The sequence below is a fragment of the Oryx dammah genome, unplaced genomic scaffold, assembly GCF_014754425.2.
Source record: "Oryx dammah isolate SB20612 unplaced genomic scaffold, SCBI_Odam_1.1 HiC_scaffold_3, whole genome shotgun sequence".
In the NCBI taxonomy this organism is placed as follows: domain Eukaryota; kingdom Metazoa; phylum Chordata; class Mammalia; order Artiodactyla; family Bovidae; genus Oryx; species Oryx dammah.
This window is the reverse complement of record NW_024070187.1, coordinates 6873394-6899101: the sequence shown is the minus strand read 5'-3', so window position 1 is coordinate 6899101 and position 25708 is coordinate 6873394. Positions and strand designations below refer to the sequence as shown.

At 38.8% G+C, this 25708-nt stretch overlaps 1 protein-coding gene across 1 annotated transcript in view; it reads left to right on the top strand.

Annotated features, from left to right (window-relative positions):
• Positions 1 to 378: 378 nt before the first annotated feature.
• NDST3 (N-deacetylase and N-sulfotransferase 3) overlaps positions 379 to 25708 on the top strand; it is a 166409-nt gene continuing 141079 nt past the window's right edge. The window contains exon 1 of the mRNA XM_040237403.1: positions 379 to 2083. Coding sequence (XP_040093337.1) covers positions 1061 to 2083 — 1023 coding nt within the window. The 5' untranslated portion in view covers positions 379 to 1060. The remainder of the gene's footprint in view (positions 2084 to 25708) is intronic.

Here is a 25708-nt window from a genome sequence, read left to right as displayed (position 1 = left end):
TTTACTTCATCTGTATAATAGAGAGCCAGAATGTTCTTGGTGATCAGTGATTCTAACCTTATCATTCTCCTGAGAAGGTACCAGGGCCAAAGTGACAATTCATACTAGACAGAAGTGTCATAAACCCTAATCTTATGAAGAACGTCAACTGAGGTATTCTCCATTAGTGCTTTCAGCTATCGTACAGCTAGCTTTCATCCTGTCTTATGGGCAATAATAAAATCTTTCTTAATATTTTTTATATTCCATGATATTTCCGTGAAAATTGCCAGGACCATAAGACCTAATAAACTTCTGCTCTAAAAAGCACCCATATTTCTTTCTTGTTATTTTTCAAAAGTTACTGAATTTTTCAAAGGTTACTAAGACTTTAAAAAGAATTGAAATTATAACAAAGTATTTCACGAAGTTGCAGTTGTTTTCATTATGTTTTTAAAAAACATTTTATAGTGCTTTTTATATAATTACTGAGGTTTTCTGAAAAGTAGAAACTAGTGTCTTAATTGTAGCATTTAATGAAATACATCCAAACTTTTATGAATTTTCAGTATATGTAATTAACCACAAATAGTTGGAAACTGTATTGCATGTTGTTGACAGTGTATGACTCAGTTGACATCTCTGTGGCATTCGGTTTATATAATCTATACAATTTGATCCAAAGTTCAAGGAATAAAAGGAAACTCCTTGTTAGTCCAGTGCCTTTTTGTATACTAGGGGTAGAGACCTCTGTTCAGTGGAGCTCTTCCCTCTTTCCATTCCTTCCTTGTCCTCATTCAGATTTGGGAGAAGAAAAGATATGTTTTCTTAATTAGCAGACACCAATTCATCTGCCTAACAGGTTGCCACTTGTGCCAGTCACCAGGATAAAAACTTGCTCATTTTAATGCTGCAGATTGAATGTTTAATATTCTATTGTATCTTATTCTACTTTTCAGACTATATTTTCTGTGAGTCCTGATCAAGTGACACAAATGTGCTGCAATGGTGACATAAACTATTGACTGAAACTGGAAAAGTGTCGGAAACATCATCTTTTCTTTTCTTCTTTCATTTTTTTATGGTGCTTCTGTTGGAACAGTCTGAGGAAACTATATGCAACATGAGTTTTATCATGAAGCTGCACAGACACTTTCAAAGGACAGTGATTCTGCTTGCCACATTCTGTATGGTGAGCATTATTATTTCTGCTTACTACCTGTACAGTGGCTACAAACAGGAAAATGAACTGTCTGAGATGGCTTTAGAAGTAGATTGTGGGGACTTGCAGCACCTACCATACCGGCTGATGGAAGTGAAGCCAGCGAAGCTCTCTGATGCCTCGAGGACAGACACCACGGTCCTGGTGTTTGTGGAGAGCCAGTACTCATCGCTTGGTCAAGACATCATTATGATTCTAGAATCCAGTAGATTCCAGTATCACATTGAAATTGCTTCTGGCAAAGGGGATCTTCCAGCGCTTACGGAAAAATCTAGAGGCAAATATATTCTCATTATTTATGAGAACATTTTAAAGTATATACATATGGACGCTTGGAATCGAAGTCTTTTAGATAAATACTGTGTTGAATATGGTGTGGGTGTCATTGGATTCCACAGAACTAGTGAGAAGAGCCCACAGAGCTTTCAGTTGAAAGGCTTCCCTTTTTCTGTATATGGAAGCCTTGCAGTAAAAGATTGCTGTATTAATCCTCATTCGCCATTGCTTCACGTGACCAAATCTTCTAAGCTTGAAAAAGGTTCTTTACCTGGAACTGACTGGACTGTTTTCCAGATTAATCACTCAGCCTACCAACCAGTAATATTTGCCAAAGTAAAGACCCCAGAAAACCTGTCTCCTCCCATCTCTAAAGGTGCTTTTTACGCCACTGTCATACATGACCTGGGGCTCCATGATGGAATTCAAAGAGTTCTCTTTGGCAACAATTTGAACTTTTGGTTGCACAAGCTTATCTTCATAGATGCTGTTTCCTTCTTGTCAGGGAAGAGGCTCACTTTGTCCTTGGACAGGTACATTCTCGTGGATATTGATGATATTTTTGTGGGAAAGGAAGGAACAAGAATGAACACCAATGATGTTAAGGTAAGGCTCTTTATCTCAAAGTATGGTTCATCTCTCAGTAGGTTTGTCTGGGGATAAGGGATTTCCTGGGACAAAGGATTCTTATTTTATTGGGAAATTCTTAGGCAAACTGGGATGAGTTGTCTACCCTCAGCTATTTTTGAGATACGGGGATATATCTCAGCCCTAGAACAACTAAGTAGATAATCCATTTTTCTCTGAATCAAGAAAAAAATGAAGAGTGTACTAAAGGATTGAGTTTGGCAGAGTCCTGAAATGCATTTCTGTGTGTAATCAAAGCTACAGTATAGAAACCACTTTGTTTAATTACTTTCCAGAAACTGTCTACTTCTGCAAATGATTATGAATCTGAGACATTAGTCCATTTAAATATGAAATCATGGTGAATTTGTTTTAATGAAAATAAATACTCCCACAAATTTTCAAGATTTAAAGATCTCATAAGTAGCAAGTTCAGATGTTTTGGGAAGTTAAATGTACAACTCATTTTCTCTTATTACTTTTTTTGAAACTCTGAAAATCAACACTACTAAATGTGGAGAGTTATGAATATACAAGCATACTTATTCACATACACATAAGGATTTACATTAATTGTCAAAATTCATTGAACTTCTGGTTCATACATGAAACCTAGCATGCAACATTTATATTGGATTAGATTTCTCATTACGTAAACTGCTGCCCTTAGATAGAAAATGATTATTTGAAGATAGTTGATTATCATTGTGAAGGTATTTTATTACAAAATGTGACTGGCTGTTTAATATTAATGGAATTTAAAATTAAAATGATCTACATTCATCTTAGTTTCACATTCAAAATGCCATTGGATTCTATCTCTGTTATACTACATATTGATTTCACATAAAAGTTAAAGGAAAAATCTGATACATAATTTTTTATTCTATACAGTTTTGACCTTTTGGTAAAACAGAGAGTACTGAATCAGATGGAAAAAAGTCTTGAAACTGCGTTCTTTTCTCCAGACACTGAGCATCTGGCAAATAATAGTAATGTTCATCACACTACTTAAATGAGCTAAGGATACCAGAAGGACTATTAAATGTTACCATAGGAATGTGAAGACTGAAAAGAAAAACCTTTCATATTCTTGGTAATATTTTAGACTTTTCCTTTTGAGTCAATATAAATTAATTAATTAAAAAGTTGTGCTCAAGTTTTCATTAGTCTTTTGAAATAGTCTTTAAAAGTGTAGCTAAATTAAAACTGAGCTGGTAGTTTAAACATTTATTATGGCCTTGAAAATTATAAATAATATATAATTATTTCTAATTTTTCCATTCTAAAATATTATGATAAAAGTGTTTTAAGGCTTTATATCTGAAATATGTCTTTAAAACTGCCAAAATATGTTCTTATGTCATTTAAAAATAAGTTAGATAAATCTCCAAATTTTTATGAAACTCTACTATATTCTCTAAAATTATACAAAATGCCTTTGGTGCTCTTAAGGTTAAGCCATTTTTAAGTGGTATAAAAAACTAAAACTTTACTGAATAAATTCAGTAAGAATTTAACATTGCAAAATATTTTATGAATTGCTCACATTTAGATAGGAATATACTTTCTAACCAACCTAAAGGCTTAAAAGAAAGTATGTGTGAATTCTTTGATTTTGAACTACTATGTTGTATCTGTGATTGTGTCTCAAAACATTGGTCTGAACATAGTCATTCACCCATTCATTCATTTACTGATTCATTCTGTAGCTAGTTATTAAGCATGTCCTACATGTGAAATATTTTTGGTGATATGTAGATAGAGTGAAAGTTGCTCAGTTGTGTCTGACTCCTTGCAACCCCATGGACTATACAGTCCGTGGAATTCTCCAGACCAGAATATGGAGTGGGTAACCTTTCCCTTCTCCAGGGAATCTTCCCAACCCAGGGATGGAACCCAGGTCTCCTGCACTGCAGGCAGATTCTTTACCAGCTAACCCACCAGGAAAGCCCAAGAATACTGGAGTGGGTAGTCTATCCCTTCTCCAGTGAATCTTCCCAACCCAGGAATAAAACCAGGGTCTGCTGCATTGCAGGTGGATTCTTTACCAACTGAGCTATCAAGGAAGCCCGATATAAAAGTGAAAGTGAAATAGAACAATAGAAACATACACCTTGGTCTTATCTCATTAGAAGAGAGGGGAGAGAGAGTACAGTTAGGGAAGTTCAGAAAGCACGTGGTTGAAAAAAGTGCGGAGCATCTTCCTGCTTAGCACTTGGTATCGCCGTGTTACGTGCCAGCCATGGAGTCAGGCACTGGGACACAGAGACTAATAAAGCAGGGCTCCCCCTTATTCGGTATACCGCTGTCTTGTTAGGGATGGGGTTGGAGTGATAAATACATAGGTAGCTTGCAATTTGGTGAGCACAATAGTAAAAGTGCCTGTGTGGTTTTATGTAAGTAATGTCGTGTGAAACACCTATACTGTGTGCTGTATACCAGAGCTATTAAGTCCTACTAAGCAGGACAGATTGAGAAGGCAAATCTGTAGTGATAGGATGATTTGAGAGGCTGTAGCGACGATATTCTTGGACAAGGAAATGGCAACCCACTCCAGTGTTCTTGCCTGGAGAATCCCGGGGATGGGAAACCCTGGTGGGCCGCCGTCTATGGGGTCGCACAGAGTTGGACACGACCGAAGTGACTTAGCAGCAGCAGTGATGATATTCAGACAAAAGAAGATGATTTCTTAAAACTAGGAAATGAGAATAAGGATGGAGAAGGAACGACCAATTTAAGAACTCTATAGAAGGTAAAACTGAACAACTTAGTAGTAACTGGGTCATTGGAGATGAAAGAGAATGTAACCAAGAATGACATGAAGACTTTTAGCATAGTTGAATAGAGTTTCCATATGGCCCAGCACTCCCTCTCCTGGGCGTATACCCAGACAAATCTGTGATTCAAAAAGAAACATGTACATCCCCCGCTCTGGTCATAGCAGCACCGTTTACAGTAGCCAAGATATGAAAATAACTTCAATGTCTGTCAACAGATTAATGAATGAAAGATGTGGTATATAAGGACAATGGAATATTATTCAGTCATTAAAAATAATGAAAGAATGTCATGGGCAGCAGCATGGATGGACCTAGAGGCGATCATAATAAGAGAAGTCAGAAAGACAAAGACATATCACTCATATGCGGAATCTAAAATACAACACAAATGGATATATCTATGAAACAGATTCACAGACATAGAGAACAGACTTGGGAAGGACGGGGAGTTTGAGATTATCAGATGCAAACTATGATGTGCACAATGGATGGACATGAAGGTGCTACTGTGTAACATAGGGAACTATATTCAGCATCCTGGGATAAATCATATTGGAAAAAATATGAAAAGTAATATTTATATGTACAACTGAATCACTTTGCTAAACAGTGGAAAACACAATATTGTAAATCAACTATACCTAAATAAAAAAATTTTTTTAAGTTAAAAGATTTCTAGCATAGTTGAATAACAGTTGATTATTCCAACAACAAAGAAAGAGGAGACAGCGAGAAGGTCATTGGAAGTCATGGTAAAAATTTCAGTTTTATTGACGTGCATCTGGGGCATACAGGTATACGGATGTTTAACAAGTAGTTGGCTCACTAGAGAAGTCTGGGTAGCAAGTGTAGTTTTTGAAGTTTCCGTGCTGTGTAAGGGATGGTTCAAAGCAAGAAAGTATGTGAGATCAACCAAGGAAAATGTTTATAGAGTGATAAGAAAAAAAGATAAAAAGATCGAGTACAGAATCTTGAGGAAAATCATCTTTCAGAAAACAAGTGGAGAAAGATAATCCCATGAATAAGAGTCAAAAAAAAAAAACAGTCAGAGATTTGAAAGTTATTATGCTATACAAGCCTTGGGAGTAAAGGGCTTCAGTGAGGATGTGAACAGCAATATAAAATCTATCATCAGGGTCCACTGAGGTAAGAACTGGCAAGTTTCCTTTGCCAAAAGATACAGGTCACTGGGGACTCTTACAAAAATCCAGGGTAACAGAAGCACAGCTGAAGTAAATTCAGGAGTAAATTTAAGGTTTAAGATATGAGGAAGGAGAGCATGGACTGCTCAGTAGAGAAATTTTGATATAAAAGAGAGGAGAAATTAGCTGGAGTGTGGACTGGAGTTCAAGTGACCAGCCATCCTGGTTTGCTTAGACTAGAGGCTTTCAAGGCTACACCTCAGTCCCGGGCAGACTGGAATGATGGATCTCCCTAACTAACTAGGGTAAGGGAAGGATATTTTCCTAGGAAGGAAGATCGAAGAGCTGGTGGTCTAAGAAAAGGTCATGGATGCAGTGGTTAATAGTCCATACTTAACAGAAATATTTTCATCAAGCTCTTTTATTGAATTATTACCACTAAAAATATTATATGGTCCCTATTTTATGTATTGGGAAAACTGAAAGGAATGTGAGGAAATTGAAGGTGACGTACTGTGAAGTTTCTTGCAAAATTAGAAGGATGGTGCATACCACATAAATTTTAACAAGAATGCTAATGACTGCAAAAGTGCTTTTTTAGTGCACATGGAACAAAAAAACTGTTTCCTCATTTAATTGGGAGATAAGAATTAGCAATGCAGTGTCAGTGTTTACCTGCCTTGCTATTGAATAATATGGGCACATTTCCAAGAGCCTCAAAGCTAAGAAGAAACTGTGACTTAGCACAAAACACATGACTCTTCCAGAGGAAGAGAATAAATAACAAATCTAAGGGATTGTCTTCATTAGTTACAGGGCTATGCCACAAGCCATAGCCCTTAAAGAACCAAAGAACATACTAAATAGTTTAGACATTAAAATACGCTTCATAGAGGCAGTATTACGTTCAGTAAAATTGAAGTCAGGATGTGTGTGTGTGTGTGTGTGTGTCTGTGTCTGTGTGTAATTGGTCTATATGGATAAGACATGTCTCAAATTTACCTTGGGCTAGTTTTGTGATGTTAGAAAATTCAAGTTCCTAGTGTTCTAAGATCTGTCCTCAAACTTCCTGAGACTAGTGGTTCTGGGGGGAAAAAAGCTTTTTGGAGAAGGAAAGTGATATATAAATAGATGCTTCTCCCATTAAAGCATTGTGAAGTTCTACATGAAAGCCCAGCATGATGGAGTGAATACTAACAATTTAAATTCTCTCCTAGAAGAATGAATTCACTCTTGGCCTAAGATTCATTATACCTTTAGACTCAGACCACACCGTGTAATGTTTTAGCCCTAAGATAGATGGGAAGTGGAACGGCAGAGGCTCTGGTAACAGTGGTCTTATAGGTTTCACTGAACTCTGCATTTGGGCTCTCAGCAGATAGAAGAGCCGCGCATCACTCTCACGGCTACATCTCTCCCTCCTTCTCTTTCTTGCACACACGCTCTTTCCGATTTTGACAGACTTTCTAACATCTGTGAGAGAATGAAGACCCAGCCCGGCCGTGTCCCCAGGCACACTGAACAGGGGCCTGAGCATGGGTAGAGGGGCTCAGCAACCTCCCCTTGTCACAGAACCCTTCCTTCTCTTTCCTCACACTGCACTCTTTCTTAGTTTGGCTGTTTGTCGACTGCCCCTTACATTTCGTAAGTGGCCTCTTGAGAGGACAGCTTTTCAGTCTTTAATAAAATGCTCTGAGTGATTTTATCATTTTTCTTGCTAACGGAAGGTCCCAGAACGCTTAAGGCAAAGAAAGTGCTGCAAACAGAAGTAGGAAGCCGTAAAGCTTTGAGAAGTCAGAGTATCAGGCTCAGAGGACAGCCCTGGTGGGCTCCTCGGTTGTGCAGGGGGGCTGACACCCCGGAGGCTGAAACTGGAAGCTTCAGTGAAGGGGAGCTTCATGCTGCCTGACTTCACCCTCCGACAAGAACCTTCCCTGCCCCAGCTGAGGTCAAGCCAGAGGCTTCATAAAGTCACTGAAAAAGAACCTACATGCCAGATGTTTGCAGGGAAAAGGCAAGTGCAGTCAAGTGTTCTGTCATAAGAAGAAATAGAAGGGCAACACATTTCTCCAGGTAGTTCACTACTGACAGTGCTCTGGATGGATGTCAAGACCTATACCACCCTTTTTCCCCCCATAAACCCATATTTCTCTAATTCCTTTCCATTATCTCTGATGTTTCTTATCTTGTATTTGCTAATATCCACTTTAATTGCATTATGCTCTGGAAGCATGTGTTTGTTTGATACCAACACTTTCTGTCTGCTAGAGTCACTTTATGACTGGATACAGTATTGCTTGTAACAACATATATTGTACAATCAAGGTGTATCTATTAGCTCATCTTTGTTACCTGTGTTGTTCAGAGCTTCTATAGTCTTCCTGTTTTGATCTTTTTTTTTTTTTTTTTGGATGAAGGAGAAGGAATAAGTGTACTAACTGATGTTACCAAAGGTGGTATGTTTAATTCTCCAACTCTGATAGTGGATTGTAAATATATCCCTGTTTTTCTGTCAGTTGTTACCTTACCTACTTTGAAGCTATTATTTAAGTGTGTGGTTTATACATATTTATATATTAATTTAATATTTTACTATTCTATGGCTACTTAATAATAGTAGAGCTACAATCAGCTTTTTTTGAGGGGGGGTACTATTTTAAAATTTTACTTTATCTCATTTTTATATTTGCTCTATCTTCTTTCTTTACATTATGAATCAGGTTTGAAAACAACTCTCTATGGAATTTTCCTTTTTATCTACTATGTCAACATTTGTCTTTTAATTGATATGGTCAGTCTACATATACTTAAATGTGATTATCAATGTATATAAAATAATTTCGGCTATCTTATTTTGTGCTTTATATTTGTCCCACTTGTTCTATGTCTTCTTCTCTTTCTGTCCTTTTTTGCTTTTACTGTCTGCTGCTGCTGCTGCTGCTGCTGCTAAGTTGCTTCAGTCGTGTCCGACTCTGTGCGACCCCATGGACTGCAGCCTATCGGGCTCTGCCGTCTATGGGATTTTCCAGGCCAGAGTACTGTAGTGGGTTGCCATTGCCTTCTCCAGCTTTTACTGTCAGTTTCCTTCTATTTTCTACCCACTTGTAGTTTGTTATATATATATATGTAGTTTCCACTGTGGCTTCTCCAGAAATTTAAACATATGTGCTAAACCAGTGCTAATATTAATAATCTTACAACTCAGTCAACAAGTGCTGGCTACTTTGTCTCCAATCATGTCTGTTTTCCTTTGACTGATGAGTCATTCTTTTCTCTAAATTTATTTTTTTGAAATATGTGTGCATGCGTGTTAAGTTGCTCCAATCATATCAGACTCTTTGTGACCCTATGGACTGTAGCCTAGCAGGCTCCTCTGCTCATGGGATTCTTCAGGCAAGAATACTAGAGTGGGTTACTAAGCCCTCCACAGGGGGTCTTCCTGACTGAGGGATCCAACCCGTGTCCCTTAGGTCTCCCGCATTGGCAGGCAGGTTCTTTACCACTAGCACCACTTGAGAATCTGATTTACAATGTTGTGTTAATTTTTGATGTCTAGGAAAGTGATTCAGATATATAGAGATAGATAGAGATGTATCTATATGTATATGTTCTTTTCCATTATGGTTTGTTATAAGATATTAAATATAGTTCCCTGTGCTATACAGTAGGACCTTGTTGTTTATCCATCTTATATAAAATAGTTTGCATCTGCAAATCCCAGACTCCCAATCCTTCCCTCCCTGACCACTCTGATGAGCCATTCGTGATGGATGTTAACTGCATTCAGTTCAGTCACTCAGTCATGTCTGACCAAGTCTTTGCGACCCCATGGACTGCATGCCAGGCCTCCCTGTCCATCACCAACTCCTGGAGTTCACTCAAACTCATGTCCACTGAGTTGGTGATCCCATCCAATCATCTCATCCTCTGTCGTCCCCTTCTCCTCCCACCTTCAGTCTTTCCCAACATAAGGGTCTTTTCAAATGAGTCAGCTCTTCACATCATGTGGCCAAAATATTGGAGTTTCAGCTTCAACATCAGTCCTTCCAATGAATATTCAGGACTGACTTCCTTTAGGATGGACTGGCTGGATCTCTCGCAGTCCAAGGGACTCTAAAGAGTCTTCTCCAACACCACAGTCAAAAGCATCAATTCTTCGGCACTCAGCTTTCTTTTTATAGTCCAACTCTCACATCCACACATGACTACTGGAAAAACCATAGCTTTGACTAGATGAACCTTCGCTGGCAAAGTCATATGCTTTTTAATATGCTGATCATATAGGTTGATCATAACTTTCCTTCCCAGGAGTAAGCATCTTTTATTTTCATGGCTGCAGTCACCATCTGCAGTGGTTTTGGAGCCCCAAAAATAAAGTTAAATGCAGATAGCAGACATTTTGCTTTTACTATCATCATGAGTTAGTTAGGTTAGCCTAGTCCTTTTCAACAGGTAAGCCAGAGTGATGTCATTAACATATGATTCAGATCATGTCCTTCTGCCTAGAACCCCCCAGTGACTTCCAGTCTCAACCATGATAACTGCCAAAGTTCTTAGTCTCCTCTGCCCTCTCTGAAACTCCCTGATCACATCCCTCTCTGCTTCTCTTCACTCTGATCCCCTCTACGGTCCTTGCAGTTCCAGCTCCCGCTTCAGGGTTTTACATGTGCTGTTCTTTCTGACTTAAATGCTTTTCCCCAAATTGGTTCATGGCTCACTTGGGTGGTTCTTCCTCACTTCTTTCAGGTCTCTATTCAAATGTCACCTTCTCAGTGACATCTTCCTTGACTATTCTTTTTAAAATTGCAACCCCCAAGCCTTCTCATCTTTTCCTGCTAATTTTTTTCCCTGAAACTTGTGGTCAGCTATAATGTGCTGAAACTGGCACACACACATGCCCAGCAGGTCAACTGCATACATCTCTTCCCAGCTTCAATAACATTGCCAATAGTTTGGAATTTTGACATGAGGGTAGTATTACCACAAAAAATGGTAAATGATACAAATTCAGGCTTTTTGCTTTTCAAAGAGCTGGTCTTAAAGGTTTACAGCACACCACTGAAAAGACTTTATATGATTGCTTATTTTTGTTGGTTTGTGACTTTGGCTACTAAAATGTAAACGCTGTGGGGACAAGATTTTCTCTTCTGTCTGTTCACTGAGGTGTCTCCGGCATCTGGAATTGTGCCTGGCTCTTTATATACCTGTTGAATGACTGAATCACATTCTTCGTGGCCAAAGTACTGGAATTTCAGCTTCTTCATGGAGCATACCCTTTAGATGTACCTTTAATGAGTGTATTCATGGTAAACTCTCTCCAATTTTATGGTATGTAAATGTCTTTATTCACTCTTATCTTTAAAAGATAGTTGTATTGAATTTACAGAGCCTACTTGGTGGTTTCTTCATGTATAATCATTGCTGCTCATATTTGGAAATATAGGGCTCCCTAGAAGTCACCTGAATGTTTGTGGTGGTAAGATGTATTAGAATCCCCTGGACTCTAATTGTTTTATAGTTGTCAAAAAAGTTAGGCAATTTAGAACTTTTGTTGTGAATGTTTATGAAATGTTTCTCTCCCTTTCTTTTAGTTTGGTAGAATTTATTTCTAAATTTTATATAATGTGATTTATAATATACAGGAAAAGAATCATTCTCAATACTATGTCAAGATCAAATAGCCATAATGCTAGCAACTATGAAGACAATTATATGAAACAAATAATTTTCTGAAAATAATTTTCGGCAGTAACATGGGGAAATAAAAAAATACTTTAGCAAAGGGAAAAACTTTTGTATCCGTAATCTACTTCTACTTACATTTATTAAATTTGCTCCATTGTGAAATGGAATGTATCTCTATTATTATTAATATCAAGGAGACATTTGTTATACAATGACATCAAAAAAGAATGAGTTCTAAATTATTTAAAGGAGACAAAATGCTATCTCTGAACAGCACATGAATACATAAACAGAATATCTGGTGACTGCTTACATATTTAAAGGTCTGATGTGGCGACTCGACCTAAGCAGGATAAAGAGAAGACAATCATAGGTGGTACGAAAGCTCCCCCAGGCAATGACAAGCTTGGGGATGAGCAGGAGATGACAGGAGGAAAACTCTGAGTACAGATTTAGGTGCCAGAGATATTCAGTCCACTTCAGAAAGTCAACATCTACTCCATCAAAGTGCTGTCATAAGGGTTTCAAGGGGTATATTGATGAATAATGAAACACTATTTTTTATAAAGGAAGAGAAGAAAAGGACAAAATTTTACTGGGTTCTTCCTTCTTTGGATTGATTTTTCAAATATTGCATGATTCTTAGGAATAAATCAATACATAAATGGATCTTTTTTTGTATTTCTGTGCTGATGGCTTATAGGTCCATAAAAGATGCAACTATTTTATAATGATATGTTTAGCGGTACTTAGTTCAGTTGCTCAGTCGTGTCCAACTCTTTGCAAACCCAGGGACTGCAGCATGCCAGGCCTCCCTGTCCATCACCAACTCCCAGAGTTTACTCAAACTCATGTCCATTGAGACAGTGATGCCATCCAACCATCTCATCCTCTGTCATCCCCTTATCCTCCCACCTTCAATCTTTCCCAGCATCAGGGTCTTTTCAAATGAGTCAGCTTTTCGCATCAGGTGGCCAAAGTATTGGAGTTTCAGCTTCAGCATCAGTCCTTCCAATGAGTATTCAGAATTTCCCTCCCCAGGATGGACTGGTTGGATCTCCTTGCAGTCCAAGGGACTCTCAAGAGTCTTCACCAACACCATAGTTCAAAAGCATCAATTCTTCGATGCTTAGCTTTCTTTATAGTCCAACTCTCACATCCATACATGACTATTGGAAAAACCACAGCCTTGACTAGAAGGACCTTTGTTGACAAAGTAACGTCTATGCTGTCGAGATTGGACTTAACTTTTCTCCCAAGGAGTAAGTGTCTTTTAATTTCATGGCTGCACTCACAATCTGCAGTGATTTTGGAGGCCCCCCAAAATAAAGTCTGCCACTCTTTCCATTGTTTCTCCATCTATTTGCCATGAAGTGATGGGACTGCATGCCATGATCTTCGTTTTCTGAACGTTGAGCTTTAAGCCAACATTTTCACTCTCCTCTTTCACTTTCATCACGAGGGTCTTTAGTTCTTCTTCACTTTCTGCCATAAGGGTGGTGTCATCTGCATATCTGAGGTTATTGATATTTCTCCCAGTAATCTTGATTCCAGCTTGTACTTCATCCAGCCCAGCATTTCTCATGATGTACTCTGCATATAAGTTAAAATAAGCACGGTGACAATATACAACCTTGATGTACTCCTTTTCCGATTTGGAACCAGTCTGTTGTTCCATGTCCAGTTCTGACTGTTGCTTCCTGACCTGCATACAGATTTCTCAAGAGGCAGATCAGGTGGTCTGGTATTCCCATCTCTTTAAGAATTTTCCATAGTTTATTGTATCCACACAAAGGCTTTGGTATAGTCAATAAAGAAGAAATAGATGTTTTTCTGGAACTTCCTTGCTTTTTCAATGATCCAGCAGATGTTGGCAAACTGATCTCTCATTCCTTTGCCTTTTCTAAATCCGGCTTGAACATCTAGAAGTTCACAGTTCATGTATTGTTGAAGCCTGGCTTGGAGAATTTTGAGCATTACTTTACTAGTGTGTGAGATGAGTGCAGTTGTGCAATAGTTTGAGCATTCTTTGGCATTGCCTTTCTTTGGGATTGGAATGAAAACTGACCTTTTCCAGTCCTGTGGCCACTGCTGAGTTTTCCAAATTTGCTGGCATATTGAGGAAATGTAGGAAGTCAAGAAACACCTGGAGTAACCGGCAAATTTGGCCTTGAAGTACAGAGTGAAGCAGGACAGGCTATTAGAGTTTTGCCAAGAGAGTGCACTGATCATAGCAAACGCCCTCCTCCAACAACACAAGAGAAGACTCTACACATGGACATCACCAGATGGTCAACACCGAAATCAGATTATTTTCTTTGCAACCAAAGATGGAGAAGCTCTATACAGTCAGCAAAAACAAGACCAGGAGCTTACTGTGGCTCAGATCATGAACTCCTTATTACCAAATTCAGACTTAAATTGAAGAAAGTAGGGAAAACCACTAGACCATTCCAGTATGATCTAAATCAAATCCCTAACGATTACACAGTGGAAGTGAGAAATAGATTTAAGGGAGTAGATCTGATAAACAGAGTGCCTGATGAACTATGGAGGGAGGTTCATGACATTGTACAGGAAACAGGGATCAAGACCATTCCCATGGAAAACAAATGCAAAAAAGAAAAATGGCTGCCTGAAGAGGCCTTACAAATAGCTGTGAAAAGAAGAGAAGCAAAAAGCAAAGGAGAAAAGGAAAGATATAAGCATCTGAATGCAGAGTTCCAAAGAATAGCAAGGAGAGTTAAGAAAGCCTTCCCCAGTATCAGTGCAAAGAAATAGAGGAAAACAATAGAATGGGAAAGACTAGAGATCTCTTCAAGAAAATTAGAGATACCAAGGGAACATGTCATGTAAAGATGGGCTCAATAAAGGACAGAAATGGTATGGGAGTACTTAACTACTCCCCAAATAGGTAACACAGAGTACATACATTGTTTTGTGTTTTATATTTATTATCATTTAATTCTCATATAAAATCCTATAAAACAATGACTGTAAGTATATCAATTCATATGAAGAAACTGAGGTTCACAGACTAACTAAGATTAACTTGCCTAAAATCTTTCAACCAGCAAGAAGCAGTCCTGGGACACAAAATGCGGCTTTACCTGCTCCACAAGCTCAGCTTTCCCACCATGCACTGGTCCCCAGTTTCCTCCTAAGACAGCAATGGGGCGTACATATCAAATCCTTCCTACAAAACTCTATAGCAAATTAGATCTAAGACAGAGTCTGTTACAGCTTGATGGGTCATATCTGAAGCTCTGCCCTGGATTTAAGTTTGGAACAATTAGTTACTTCTTGAAATGCCTTGGACTCAAGTAACTGCAATGATTTGGCCAGGGAAGATTTTACTTGAAGATTTAAGTTGAGTTCACCTGCCTATGCACCAAAGTTCTTCTTTCTAGGGACTTTGCCTGCAGTTCTGGTTACTGTTACCACTGTAGAAGTTTTGATTAAATTAGGGTTGACATAATGACAGATACTTTTGGTGCTAGCTCAATTAAAGAACAGAAATGGCCTGATAATTTAAATTTTTCTCTCCGTATACACTCAGATTTTATAGTTCCTATGATGTTTTAATGTGCTTTATACAGGCATTCCTAATATTTTTTTAAGCACACAAATTTTTTCAAGTGAAGTAAAAGCTGGTATGTTGTCTCTTGGTCTTTGGGAAGAATGAACTAATAGCTAAAGCACTTTTTGTATTCTTAACTTTTATGGGCTGTTTATGCATAATGATGGAGAAGGAAATGGCAACCCACTCCAGTATTCTTGCCTGGAGAATCCCATGGACGGAGGAGCCTGGTGGGCTGCAGTCCATGGGGTCGCTAAGAGTCGGACACGACTGAGTGACTTCCCTTTCACTTTTCACTTTCATGCCTTGGAGAAGGAAATGGCAACCCACTCCAGCGTTCTTGCCTGGAGAATCCCAGGGACTGAGGAGCCTGGTGGACTGCCATCTATGCGGTCGCACAGAGTAGGACACGACTGAAGCGACTTAGCAGCAGCAGTATGCATAATGGAACTATAGACTCATACTAAATAAGTCTTAAAATCACAATATGAAAATAAAATAAATTATGAGATCTACTTGACATTTATGGACTGTTTATAAACAGACCAAGGAAATATGCCAACTAGTTTCATTAAACTTCTAAGTGGACTAAAATTTTTAAAGTATTAAAATTTACATATTGGAATTTTACCTTAAAAGATTAAGTGCTTTTTCATTTCATATTAATAATTTGACTGATTATAAATAATAATTGCTACTAATTATACCAATTGTTATAAAAGCTACATGTTTGTTTTCTTTTGTGGCTGTAACAAATTACAACAACTTAGTGACTTAAAACAGCCCAGACTATCATTTAACAATTCCAGAGGCCTGGGCTGCACATGGGTCTCACTGGGTTAAGCTCCGGGTCTTGTCAGCGCTGTGTTCTTAATTGCCTCACCTTGTCCATCTTCCAAAGTCTATCCACACTCCTTTGCTTGTGTTCCCTCCCTTCATTTCCAAAGCCAGCAATGGTAGAGCTCTGTGCCTTTCTGTCATAGTCACGTCTCCCTCTGAGTAAAACCAGGAAGCTTTTCCACTTTGTAAGGACTCATGTGATCAGACTGATGCACCGACACAGTCCCTATCTCAAGGTCCCAAATCCTTCTTGCCATATAAGTTGCCATACTCACAGGTTTCAGGGCTTGTCCTGTGCATGTTAAGTCGCTTCAGTCGTGTCTCACTCTTTGTGACCCCATGTCCACCAGGCTCCTCTGTCCATGGGATTCTCCAGGCAAGAATGCTGGCGTGGGTTGCCATGCCCTCCTCGAGGGGATCTTCCCCATCCAGGGACTGAACCTGCGTCTCTTATGTCTCCTGCACTGGCAGGCAGGTTCTTCACCGCTCGCTCCCCTGGGAAGCCCTCATGTCTCAGGGCTTAGGACGTGTTTATTTGGGGAGAGAAGGGGAAGAAGGAGGCACTATTCTGCCACAAGTTATGCTCTTCCTGTAATCATGTCCACAATTCTTACAGCTGCTCAATCCCCAGAAAGACTTTACTACTCTTCTCACTGGGAAATGAAACTTTGATGCCATACCTATGATCAAATAATTAATTTAGCCTTCTGAGTTGACAGTAATTAATCAGGGAAAATTAAATTATTCTGCTCATAAACTTTTCCTATCCCTTACACTCTACAAGGTAACACCAGCGAGTAAGTAACCCTTTATTCACTTGGACAGTTTAAGAAATTTAGCCTCCCAAGATCAGACTTTATGTTTTGGGGCTCCAAAATCACTGCAGATGGTGATTGCAGCCATGAAATTAAAAGACACTTACTCCTTGGAAGAAAAGTTATGACCAACCTAGACAGCATATTCAAAAGCAGAGACATTACTTTGCTGACTAAGGTCCGTCTAGTCAAGGCTATGGTTTTTCCTGTGGTCATGTATGGATGTGAGAGTTGGACTGTGAAGAAGGCTGAGCGCCGAAGAATTGATGCTTTTGAACTGTGGTGTTGGAGAAGACTCCTGAGAGTCCCTTGGACTGCAAGGAGATCCAACCAGTCCATTCTGAAGGAAATCAGCCCTGGGATTTCTTTAGAAGGAATGATGCTAAAGCTGAAGCTCCAGTACTTTGGCCACCTCATGCGAAGAGTTGACTCATTGGAAAAGACTCTGATGCTGGGAGAGATTGGGGGCAGGAGGAGAAGGGGACGACTGAGGATGAGATGGCTGGATGGCATCACAGACTCTATGGACGTGAGTCTGAGTGAACTCCGGGAGATGGTGATGGACAGGGAGGCCTGGCGTGCTGCGATTCATGGGGTCGCAAAGAGTCGGACACGACTGAGCGACTGAACTGAACTGAAGATTTCTCAGGAGAAGCAGAAGTATGACTATCACCAGTTTACTACTTCAGTAGTTTCTAAAGCCATTTTTTCTAAAAGCACAGATATTATGAGATCAACTGAAAAACAATTTAATAAAAAAACAGTTTATTAGGACTAATTACCGTAAAGTTACTTAAGCACTGATCATCAGTTTTATTACATGCTTTTTCCCTTTCCATTTTATCTTCTTTGACTATCTTGTGTTCCTGCACCCACCTCAGTCCTTATTTTATCACTCTGCCCTCTTTAGAATCCATCCTCTAATTACCCCAATCCAAAAACAACAGTGGAGTTCTATTCCATCTGCTTATCCCTTCTCTCCTCCTCTCCCCTGCCTTGATTCCCTGGTGTTTGGATTTGTACAGCAGTGCCTCATTTTCTCCCCCTTTAGATTTACATATTTATTTTTACGTAACTTACTGTCTCTATTTTTCTCTCTGAACTATATATACTGAGTAGAATCAGCTCTCCAAAAAAAGAAAAAAACTGCATGTAGAAATTGAGCCAGCTGGTTAGGGCATTGAACAATAATCTATGTGGGGGAAAAAAGCTCTTCACTATTCTGTTCTTTGTCTTGGATTAAATAATCTATATACATCAGAACAACATATAACAGCCTTTCCTTGTTCAAAAATCCTGAGAAACAAGGTATTTGAGTCCACATAGAAAGACAACTTACTTGATACTTTCGAGTAATTGAATTGAGTGGTTTTGAAAATAAACCATTCATAGATTAGAGTTGCTATCATCAGAACATCTTGTGTCCTGCCGCAGTTGGATTTCTGATCTACTAGTGAATACCTTTAAGAGGTTTTGTGTTTAACAAAATTTTTAACAAAAAACTATCTGACAATATTTTCAAGAGAAAGAAGGAATTGTAATGAAGGCTCATTTTAACTAAAATAGTGTATTTGCTTTGACAAAAAATAGTTTAGGTTTATATTAAAAAATATTTTTGCATAATTTGCTAATCTGCTGTAGAAATGTAAGAAGCATTTGAAGAGAAAAAAGAGAGAAGAAAAAACACTTTCCCAGTCTTTGACACTTCTTAACTGATACAGGAGCATTGCCATTGGTCTGACTGAGGGGTACATGAATAATTGAAGAGGAAAGCTGTATTTTTCATTCTTGTTAAGAGTTTATTGCTAGAATTAGACCTCCAAAATTACTGTCACTTGCAACCTCAGAAAACTAATGAGCACTCAATCGCCATTCTCAGTGAAGATTCAGTAGCTCGTTACATTCAAAACATTCTGTTTCCCTGGATGGAATCAGTCTCTAATGGACGCCAGTGACAGAAGGCTGTTCCTCAACCCTTCAGGATAATTCAGAGCTTTAGCAGAGGCAATTAATACAATGTCAGTGTAACATCTTCAAGAGAAAGGGCAGCCTAGGATGCTGATTCACTGGACATCTTCCTCTTAAGTCCTCACGTTCTAACACTGGCTCTCTATTATAATCGAATGCCTTGAAGGAGCAAAGCCATTACAGAACTTAAGTTCCCCCTTTAAGCCCCTACGTATGTCGTAGTCAGCAGTTTAAAGCTGTATTTTATTGTTGATGAGCCTAAAACAGAGATACTTTTAAAGTCACCAGTGATGAATCAACATGTAACTTGTAAATTAACAAAAAGCAGGGTGCTATATAGTTTTTTTAAGAAACAATCCAAGAATTTTCCCCTAATCTCATCTTGACAATCTTTCACTCAGAGATGTCTAGAAGTATTTAGTCACTTATCAAAATGAAACTATTTTCATGAGTTTCCAAATCAGAAGTGGCAAAATAATCATTTTAAATGCTTGTTTAAACTGCAGATTTCCTAGTCCAACACTCACATATTTTTCCTTGGTAGATCTAGGGAGAGCAAAGGAATCTATGTTTCATATGTTTACTTAGATGATTCTACTGTAGATGGCAAATGTGCAAGTTTGGAGGAATATTGGTTTAAATACACTGCATTCAGTATTACTGCAGGATATTACTATTACTTTTCTCTGTAGAAAAATGTTAACTTTTGCATAAAAATAGTTAATTCTACTTATGCAATGGAAGCAGGTCATAACAGAGTTAATAGCTTTGCAACTGATTTCTATTACTATTACTTTTCTCTGTAGAAAAATGTTAACTTTTGCATAAAAATAGTTAATTCTACTTATGCAATGGAAGCAGGTCATAACAGAGTTAATAACTTTGCAACTGATTTCAACCTAATGCTCAAAGAGTTCCTATTTTGAGCCATACAGCAAGACTGTTCAACAGTACTTTAGCCAATGTGTATACATGTGAAGCTTCTTATGGATATAGATAGAGTAGATTTTACATGAAGGCACAGGAAGCAGGAGATTTGATGAGGTGATTCCAGCAAATTGATAGCTTAGTATGGCCTAGTAAGATGACAATGGACAATTTTAACATAGTAAATTAATGAGAGGCATGTTGCTTCTGTGATCTTTCAGGAAGAAGCATTAAAAAGAGCCATGAGCAAGAGGTTTGTAAGAACTAGGATGAGAAGTGGTGGGGAGGGAAGAAACGAGAGGGACAAAGGACCAAGGAAAGGAACCAGGTGGGGAGACGTAAGAGTGGGATGTATTCTTTGTGTTTCAAGTCTAAGTGAATGTGCTTATAATACAAAAATCAAATAAATCACAAAGGTTTGGGCTGAAAATTATGGGTGGGCTAGAGGTACTCCACCAGATGATTTTAAAAATCATTCAAAAGGGGAATATTTTTGAATGAGGAAAAGAATTTTATCTTAGAAAGCTTTAAACATTTGTCTCTAAAAAGCTACAGTTAGAGTGGGCTACGCTTGTTTGTTCATTTTGTCTAAGACAAAAATCAATTTTGTTTTCAAATATATAGATAATACATGTAGTTTGTAATAAAAGCAATTAAACACTGTAGAAAACTATAAAGAGAAAAGACAGGAAAAAAGTTTCCCCTAATTCCCACTAGAGACTGAATTTAGTCATACTTTAATGTTTAAAAATTCAAAAGGTAAAAAGATTTTTCATTAATTTTTAAAATTTTATCTTTATTTAGTTGTGAGAGCAAATTACCATGGTTACATATGTTTACATCTGCCTGCAGTGTTGGAGACCTGGATTCGATCCCTGGGTTGGGAAGATCTCCTGGGGAAGGGAAAGGCTACCCACTCCAGTATTCTGGCCTGGAGAATTCCATGGACTGTATAGACCATGGGTCACAAAGAGTCAGACAGTACTGAGCAACTTTCACTTCACTTTTCACTTTCATATGTTTATTGCCCATTTGTATTTCTCTTTGGGGAGTTGCCTTTTGTCTATTTTTCTATTACGGTGCTTTTATTATTGATCTGTAGGATGCTATCTCTTTGCAAAGAAAAAGATATCAGTGATGATCTCTCCTTTTCTCCCCAGTCTGACATATCGTAACTTACTTTCATTCATTCATGTAGTTAAAGGGAGGACTTACTTTCCTTATATTTATAGATCCCTCCAACTAGTTATTATTTTTCCCTATATTTCTCATTCCATAAATACAATACTACGTCTTCCACTTGGTAAGGGCTTCCCTCGTGGCTCAGTCAATAAAGAATCTGCCTCAATGCAGGAGACCTGGGTTCCATCCCTGGTGGGGAAGATCCCCTGGAGAAGGAAATGGCAACCCACTCCAGTATTCTTGCCTGGAAAATCCCATGGACAGAGGAGCCCAGTAGGCTACAGTCCATGGGGTCACAAAGAGTCGGACACGACTGAGCCACTTCACTTCACTTCATTTCAAGGCTTCTGCTAGGTAACTACAAGGCTTCTGCTAGGTAACTACGTGAGATTTAAAAAAAAAAAAAAAACATTACTTGGGAAGCCCATCATGAACTGATTGGAACAGAATAATTATATGGTGAAGTAGGATGAGCAGAGGGCTTTCCAAGGTGGTGCTAGTGGTAAAGAATCCACCTGCTAATGCAGGAGATATTAGAAACACAGGTTCAATCCCTGGGTCAGGAAGATCCCCTGGAGAAGGAAGTGGCAACCCACTGCAGTGTTCTTGCCTGGAAAATTCCACGGACAGAGGAGCCTGACAGGCTACAGTCCATGCAGTTCCAAAGAGTTCAGTTCAATTCAGTCACTCAGTCGTGTCCAACTCTTTGCAACCCCATGGATTGCAGCAAACCAGGCCTCCCTGTCCATCACCAACTCCCGGAGTTCACTCAGACTCATGTCCATCGAGCCAGTGATGCCATCCAGCCATCTCATCCTCTGTCATCCCCTTCTCCCGCCCTCAATCTTTCCCAGCATCAGGGTCTTTTCAAATGAGTCAGTTCTTCGCAAAATGTGGCCCAAGTATTGGAGTTTCAGCTTCAGCATCAGTCCTTCCAATGAATATTCGGGACTGATTTCCTTTAGGATGGACTGGTTGGATCTCCTTGCAGTCCAAGGGACTCTCAAGAGTCTTCTCCAACACCACAGTTCAAAAGCATCAATTCTTTGGTGCTCAGCTTTCTTTATAGTCCAATTATAGTCCACAAGGAGAGTTCTGATTTGGGAGAAACTAGATAAAAAAAAATCTTCTCTGGTGTGATATTTGACCTGAGACTGGAGAGAGGAATGAATACAAAGACCTAGGGTAAGAGAGTCCCATGCAGAAAGATGCTATGGAACCAGCTGTGTATGGTCAGAAATGGAAGAGAAGGAGAAAAGGAAGGGACAAAAGGGAGGTTGGTGAGAGTGGAGCCCAGTGGCCGTGAAGGAGCCTGCAGTGAGGTTAGTTCAGGAAGGCAGCCCCTTGCCTTTCTCCTCGAGAGGAATTTGGATTTTATTCTAATTTCAGGGAGCAACCACTGGAGATCTTTGGCATGGCAGTAGTAGGGTCAAATTTAGCTGTTTGTTTGTTTGTTTGTTTTAATCATACTGTCACATGGAGAAGGGACTGTAGAAAAACCAAGGTGAGAACCCAGGTAGGTGGCCTTTGCTGGCCAGGTGGGTCACCGTCAGAAGACAGCAGGTTTGGGGTCTAGTTTGGAGATATTAATCAGTCTGCCGATGGACACTATGTAGGGACCTTCAAGAAAGGGTGAAACCGAGGATCAGTCCTAAGATGTTTGTCCTGACCATGGTATGTACCCTGAGTTGGAGACCATGGAGGGAAAAGGAGTATCCTGCACCGGCTGGAGGAGCGTGCACTGTGGACCCAGGCTAAGCCGGGCTCTCTTCATCAGCTACTAGCTTTGGCCAATTTATGTATTAGCCTCTGTGTCTCAGTTTCCTTTTGGGTAAAATTAGACCCATCATACACCTATCTCATAGGTATACCCTAGGATTAAATAATTAAGTACATGTAAAGTACTTAGGGCAGTGCCTATCTTATGGTGTTAAAAGACCCTGATGCTGGGAAAGATTGAGGGCAAGAGGAGAAGGGAACAACAGAGGATGAGATGGTTGGATGGCATCACTGACTCAATGGACATGAGTTTGAGCAAGCTCCGGGAGACAGTGAAGGACAGGGAAGCCTAGCATGCTGCAGTTCATGTGGCCAGAGAGAGCTGGATACAACTTAGCGGCTGACCAACAACATAAGGGAGAAAAATCAAGAGTTCTTTTGGACTTGTTTTTAACATTTTTTAGATGTCCAAGTGGAGCTGTGCAGGCAGGTGAGCATGCAAGCTTAGAGTTTAGGGAGAAGTCAGGTGCAAAGAAATAAATCAAGAACACACTAACATATTGATGCCATTTCAAGTCCTGGCACTGGATGACATCCCCTGGGAGAAGACAGTAGGGAAGAGAATAAAACAGGACCAGCCCTGAGGTGCTTTACCATTAAGGTCATGGCTCGATAAACTTAGATGTCAGAGAGATGGCGGAGAGCCTGAAAGAATGATCTCATTTGTTATTTTTAGATACATCTTTTTCCTAAATTAATTCATAAAAATTTCACTTGAGGTTCTGGATCACAACTGTCCTCCATTTCATATTCACATATATACTTTTCTATCAGATCCTCACAGTCAAATTATATAGCATCCTTTTTTTCGTGTTATTCTCTGTCCCTAATATACAGAGTAATACACATGGGCTCTCTCAACAAATGCCCATTGGATATCAGGGTATTTAAAGAATTATAATGAATAATTTATCTTTTCCATGTTACCATATGAATGACTAGTTACTAAAGACATGAATTATTTTTCTCTGAGGAAGAACATCAGTTGAAAGTGTTTTGTTGGAAAAAAAAAAATGACTCTTTTGGGAAAAAAAAACAGGTTCTAGGAAGGTAAATTTATGTGTCGGCCTAGATTCTTATCTCTCTCTATTGCACAAGGAAGAGATTTAAAGTGTAAAGATAATGAGGTTCTGGACTAAAGCAAATTTGTGCTCAAATCTCAGATCTATGCAGGTTGTGAGACCTGAACAAGTGACTCAACCAGTCTGAACCCCAGACTCCTTATCTTTAAAGTGGGGGTGATGATAATACCTACATCATAAAGTTTGAAGAAGTCTAAATGATACTGTACTTTGCACACTCACAGGTTGATTTCCCTTTCTCTCCTACAAATTATAGTGCCATTTATATATATATTTTTAAAAACCTTATGGAAAGTTTTTTGCACTTATGCATTCATTATACATAGGAAATTTGGTTTATTTTTTAAATTATGTATGCAAATTGTAGATTGTATATTATCTGTAGATATAAAAGTACATTGAGTTATAAAAATATACAGTTTAGTTTTACTTAAATAAATTTATTCATTTTTTAATTAAAAGGTATATGACGAGATCTTTCATATGTAACAGGTGAGACTTGTTACATGTATAGTAATTTGTGGTGTTCTTGTCTTTTGTTCTTTTCCATTATAGGCTACCACAAAACCCAGAGCATAGCTCCCTGTGCTACACAGCAGGCCCCTGCTGCTCACCCACGCATGTACAGCACTAAGCATATACCAATCCCAAACTCCCAAACCAGCTCTCCCTCCTTCCACTGTACCCTTTGATAACTACAAGCCTGCCCTCCATATCTGTGAGTCCATTTCTGTTTTGTAAATAAATTCATTTGTACCATCTTTTTAGATTCCACATATAAGTGATATCACATGATATTTGTCTTTCGCTGTCTGACTTTCTTAGTATGATAATCTCTAGGTCCAACCATGTTGCTGCAAATGGCATTATTTCATTCTTTTTCATGGCTAATATTAATACCATATCTTCTTCATCCACTCATCTGTCGATAGATATTTAGGTTGCTTCCATGTATTGGCTGTTGTAAACAGTGCTGCTATGAACATTTGGGTGCATGTATCTTTTAGAATTATAGCTTTGTCTGGATATATGCCCAGGAGTGGGACTGCAGGGTCATGTGGTTGCCCTATTTTTAATTTTTAAAGGAAGCTCCAAAGTGTTTTCCATAGTGGCTATACCAATTTACATTCCCACCAGTAGTGTAGAAAGGTATTTTTTTTCCTCTACACACTCTCCAGCATTTATTATTTGTAGACATTTTGATGATGGCCACTCTAACCAGTGTGAAGTTATACCTCGTTGTAGATTTGCTTGCATTTCTCCAACAGTTAGCAATATTGAGCATCTTTTCATGTGCCTATTGGTATGTATTCTTTGGAGAAATGTCTGTTTAGGTCCTCTGCACATTTTTTTTTAACTTAAATTTTATTTTTTTTTACTTTACAATACTATATTGGTTTTGCCATACATTGACATGAATCCACCACAGGTGTACATGAGTTCCCAACCCTGAACCCCCCTCCCACCACCCTCCCCATATCATCTCTCTGGGTCATCCCAGTGCACCAGCCCCAAGCATCCTGTATCCTATATCGAACCTAGACTAGCAATTTGTTTCTTACATGATGGTATACATGTTTCAATGCCATTCTCCCAAATCATCCCACCCTCTCCCTCTCCCACAGAGTCCAAAAGTCTGTTCTTTACATCTGGGTCTCTTTTGTTGTCTTGCATACAGGGTTATCATTACCATCTTTCTAAATTCCATATATATGTGTTAGTAGGATTGTTTGGTTTTTTTATATTAAGCTGTACAAGCTCTTTGTATATTTTGGGAGATCAACTCCTTGTCACTCGCATTGTTTACAAATATTTTCTTTC